Source organism: Hemibagrus wyckioides, linkage group LG15 (genome assembly GCF_019097595.1).
Source record: "Hemibagrus wyckioides isolate EC202008001 linkage group LG15, SWU_Hwy_1.0, whole genome shotgun sequence".
NCBI lineage: Eukaryota > Metazoa > Chordata > Actinopteri > Siluriformes > Bagridae > Hemibagrus > Hemibagrus wyckioides.
Genome location: NC_080724.1, coordinates 22,457,501 through 22,462,500, shown reverse-complemented (window position 1 = coordinate 22,462,500; position 5,000 = coordinate 22,457,501). Strand labels below are relative to the sequence as shown.

General features: G+C 40.6%; 1 protein-coding gene across 1 annotated transcript in view; it reads left to right on the top strand.

Moving 5' to 3' along the window:
* slc9a8 (solute carrier family 9 member 8) overlaps nt 1–5,000 on the top strand; it is a 35,027-nt gene that overhangs the window by 8,168 nt on the left and 21,859 nt on the right. The window contains exon 4 of the mRNA XM_058409583.1: nt 2,065–2,123. Within this exon, the coding sequence (XP_058265566.1) occupies nt 2,065–2,123 (59 nt within the window). The remainder of the gene's footprint in view (nt 1–2,064; nt 2,124–5,000) is intronic.

Sequence of the window (5,000 nt, the reverse complement as noted above, 5' to 3'; positions counted from 1 at the left end):
AAGTGCAGGCAGGGACTCTGGCAAGACTAGCTATGACATCATAACTAAAAGGGAGAGCCAGAAGGTGATGGACATGAAGGCTTCCCGGGAAATAAAGCGTCCAACCACTTCACAGTCAGTGACCCGAGTGACCATGTGAGGGTGGTAAGATGACAGCATCCAAACATCCCAGTTCACCAAACACTCTATGACCATGAACCTTCCAGATCTGCTCCTTTACCTAAGAAAAACTATACACTGAAATCTTGACTAAACAAATGTGTCTTCAGCCTAGACTTAAACATTGAGACTGTGTCTGAATCCCCAACACTAATCTGAAGGCTGTTCCATAACTTTGGGGCTTTGAAAGAGAAAGCTCCGCCCCCTGCTGTAGCCTTTGCTACTTGAGGTACTACCAAGTAACCAGCACCCTTTGGTGTGGCGGATCATAAAAGACTAAAAGATCGCTCAGGTACTGCGGCGCGAGACCATTTAGTGCTTTATAGGTTAGTAACAGGATTTTATAATCAATGTGAAATTTGACTGGGAGCCAATGTAGTGTGGATAAGATAGGAGTGATGTGTTCATATCTTCTGGTTCTAGTTAGGACTCTAGCTGCTGCATTCTGGACTAACTGGAGCTTGTTCCTGCTCCTACTGGAACATCCAGACAGTAAGACATTACAATAATCCAACCTAGAGGTAACAAAAGCATGAACTAGTTTCTCTGCATCATGAAGTCACATCATATTTCTTGTCTTAGCAATATTTCTGAGATGGAAGAAGGCTACCTGAGTGATATTATCTACATGAGCTTCAAACCAAAGACCAGAGTCAATAATCACACCAAAATCTTTTACTGCTGGACAAGATGAAACCGAAAGACCATCCACCGTTACTCTGTAATCAGAAAGCTCACTTCTAGCTCCATGTGGTCCTAGTACTAGCACCTCTGTCTTGTCCGAATTAAGCAGGAGGAAGTTAGTAACCATCCACTGTCCTTTACACATTAGCACTAATGTCCTTTACACATTCTTCTATCTTAATAAGCTGGTGTCTCTCATCTGATTTAGCTGAGACATATAGCTGTGTGTCATCGGCATAACAGTGGAAGCTAATACCATGTTTATGAATAATTACACCAAGGGGTAACATATATAGGGAGAAAAGCAGTGGGCCTAAGACAGAACCTTGTGAAACACAGAGCATAACCTTGGTATGCATGGAGAAGTCACCATCTAGATCTACAAACTGATAACGGTCAGTCAAATAAGACCTGAGCCAGGAGAAGGCTGTTCCTTTAACACCAACATGTTCTAGTCTATCAAGTAGAACAGTGTGGTCAATGGTGTCAAAAGCTGCACTAAGATCCAGTAACACCAGTAAGGAGACACAACCCTGATCAGAAGCCAGTAACAGGTCATTGACCACTTTAACCAGTGCTGTCTCTGTGCTATGATGAGGCCTAAATCCTGACTGATACATTTCATAAATGTTATTTCTATGCAGGTCTGAACAGAACTGCTGTGCTACAGCCTTTTCTAGGATCTTGGAGATAAAGGGAAGGTTTGATATCAGTCTATAGTTAGACAGCTGACGGGTCGAGGTCCGGTTTTTTTTTCAGGGGTTTGAGAACTACTAGCTTAAAAGATTCAGGCACATAGCCATTGCTTAGAGAAGAATTAATGATTTTTAGAAGGGGTTCAGTAGCTACTGGTAATATCTGTTTAAGGAAAGTGAAGTTGAATTGAAGTGGAGTGAAGCACTCTAAGCTCTAATCAGAAATAGCTATATTATCTAAGGAATATCTAATCTATCTAATCCTGACACATCTCTCAATCCACAGGAAATGCAGAATTGTATGTAAATAATGATCATACACATATTGAAAAGTTAATGATCAGTTTATCTACACTTACTGTCCACTTTATTAGGAACACCTGTACACCTGCTCACCTGCTTGTTTCTGTTCATCAAGGCCACAGAGATCAGACTTTTTCTTCTGATATTAGAAACTGATAATTCTTTAGGAAAGTTTTCATTCTAGTGTGTTCTTGTTTAATTAGATCTGTGTGCTGTTTTTCAGGAATCCTGATGGGAGCAGTTATAAAGATCATTGAGACTCAGGAGCTGGCCAACTGGAAGGTATTACACATCCTGTGTGTGTGTGTGTGTGATCATCACGGTGTGTGTTACAGACACTTCACATGACTTTCCACTTTTGCGACATGAGGATTGCAGTGAGGTTTTTGTAACAGAGATTAGACATGGTGTTGGGTCACACAGGGCTGATTAACATGTCTCCAAGATCTTACCAAAACAAATAACATGAGATCTTCATCACCATCATCATCAGGGTGTGTTTAGTATGAGATATGAGCTGTTACAGAGCATGAATGTTGAGTGTATTTAATGTATATGTTAATTGTGCTACAAGTTGCTCCGCTTTTATATTAGCTTGTTTTGTGTACATTAGCTATTCACAATGTTATATACTTATATTCTTTTTTCCGTTCCTCTTGATCTTTCCCTTTTGTCTCCTTCATTATCATTTTTTTTCCTCCACTAGTCACCTTTCATCCCACCGTCTGTCATCTCTCTTTTCATTTGCTTCTCATTTCATTCCACTGCCTTCTCAATGGCTTTGTTTGTCTCTGGCCCTCAATTCATCCCTTTATTCTTTCTCTCTCTCTCTCTCTCTCTCTCTCTCTCTCTCTCTCTCTGTGACTGGCTGAAAGCTGAAAGCATGATTCTGACCGTTTTTGGATGACGTTTTTCAGTCCCGTCCTAATAAATGTAATACACTAGTGTTAAACACATGAAACAGGAAGGGGCGGGGCTTCCAAATGTCTGTTAGTATTAGAGTATGCAGAACACCTGCAGAGATGATTCCAGTTTCACGTCACTCAGTTATTTTTTAGGGATAAAGTGTACTATTGTTTTAAACACACTGCAGTCTTGTGCTGCAGCTGGAGTAGAAGTGGACAGGTGAGAGATTAATAGGTGAGAGGTGGACAGGAGAGAGTTGTGAGGTGGTTATGTGAGAGGTAGACAACAGGTAGGAAATTAATAGGTGAGAGGTGGACAGAAGAAAGGTGAGAAGTGGACAGGTGTAAGGTTGAGAGGTGACAGATGGACAAGTGAGAGGTTGGACATGAGAGAAGTGAGAAGTGGACAGGTCAGAGGTGGACAGGTAAGAAAATAATAGGTGAGAGGTGGACAGGTGAGAGACAGCTAACATCTGTAGTAAAAACACAGTGAATAAAAACTGAAGGAATGGATCATAAAACAGAGAAGGTGCTTAAGAAACATTTAGCATTGGTACAGAAGGAGAAACCCGTCTCAGATTCAACACCAGTGATGACATCACAGAGTATGTGTCTTCCTTCCTCAACACCTTTTCTTCTCCTTTCCTTCTCCTCCCTTCAGTGGACAGATTAAATATTAATAGCGACAAGGACTGAGGCAAGAGGGCAGAAACTGTCAGTGATGAGAAGTAGGAGGTAGTTGTGAGGGTGGAGATGGTGTTTAATAGCAGAAAGTGGAGCAGGGTGTGGTTTAAGAGACTGAGGTCAGAAATCAGAGGGACAGAAATCTCTTCAGAAGTGTTCATGCCTCTAATAATGACCCTTTACACCATGAGGAATGTGTTATGTTGTAGTTATGGGCTGAGCTGCAACTGTATCATGGAGAGGAGAGGAGAGGAAGTCAGAGGAACCTCACCCACGGTCTGCTGGGTGGTTCGATAGATGTGAGAAGGATCCGGGTGCGACCCAGTAAACGTGGGTTTAAACGTCTGAACCCAGGATTAGAACAGCGAGACTGGACAGGTTTTATAGAAGCAAACAAAACCAAACCAACTGCAGTAATCACCCAGGGTTTTAGATCATTATCTAGAGTTAATGGCCGCTTACAGCTTGGTGTCAAGGTGGGAGGGGAATGCAAACAAACCGCAAAACACTGGAATTACTCCAGAACCTGAGCTGGAAAGAAGTCTGACCGGGGAAGGTGGACAGGTGAGAGCTGGACAGGAGAGATGGATGGGGAGAGGTGGACAGCTGAGAGATAAACAGGGGAGAGGTGGACAGGTGAAAGGTGGACGGGGAAAGATATGGACCGGGGAGAGATGGACGGGGTTGGAATGGGGTTAGTGTTTAAACGGCTGAAGCACAGACTCATTTCACTTAATACCTCTGTTACTGTGGTGAAGCCATCAGGCCTGTTCCTCATCACCACTGTTCCCAGCACACTGACTCACACACACACACACACACACACACACACACACACACACACACACGCTGGTTCCTGTAATGTCATTAAAGCTGCAGCGTGTAACTGATTTGAGGAAGTGCAGAAAATTAATGGTGTTCAGGTGTACACACACACACACACACACACACACACACACACACACACAGGACACGATACTTATTAAACTGCAATGTCCTTACACACACACACACTGCATACCATTACCCTGATTTACACTGTGATTGTGTGTGTATAAGTGGGTGTGTGTGTTTGTGTGTTTGCATGTTATCTTTGAAGGAGGAAATGTTTCCCAAGCAGAAAGACAAATAATTTGCAGATAGGAGGATTTATTTATTTTTGATTGATTGATAAAATATATATATTTTATATATTATATAAAATATGTATATATAATGTATAAAATATATATATATATTTTTTTTTTACTATTTATTTATTTATAATTATTTAAACAGAATTTTGTAAAATCTGTCTCTTTTTTTTACCATTTTATGTTTTTATGTATATTTTATTTTTTTATTTTTACAGGAAGATAATTTTCCAACAACAAAAAAATCTTTTATTTTTTAAATATATAATTTTATACATAAGAAATCCTTTTTTGGGATAAAAATGGATTTTTTTTATAAAGAATACAGAAAAACATTATTTTTTCTTTCACAAACGTATCATCATGAATCTGATCAGAGACGATCATATTAGCGAGAGAGGCCACGCCTCCTTTTCACTGGGGTTAAAATCACACAT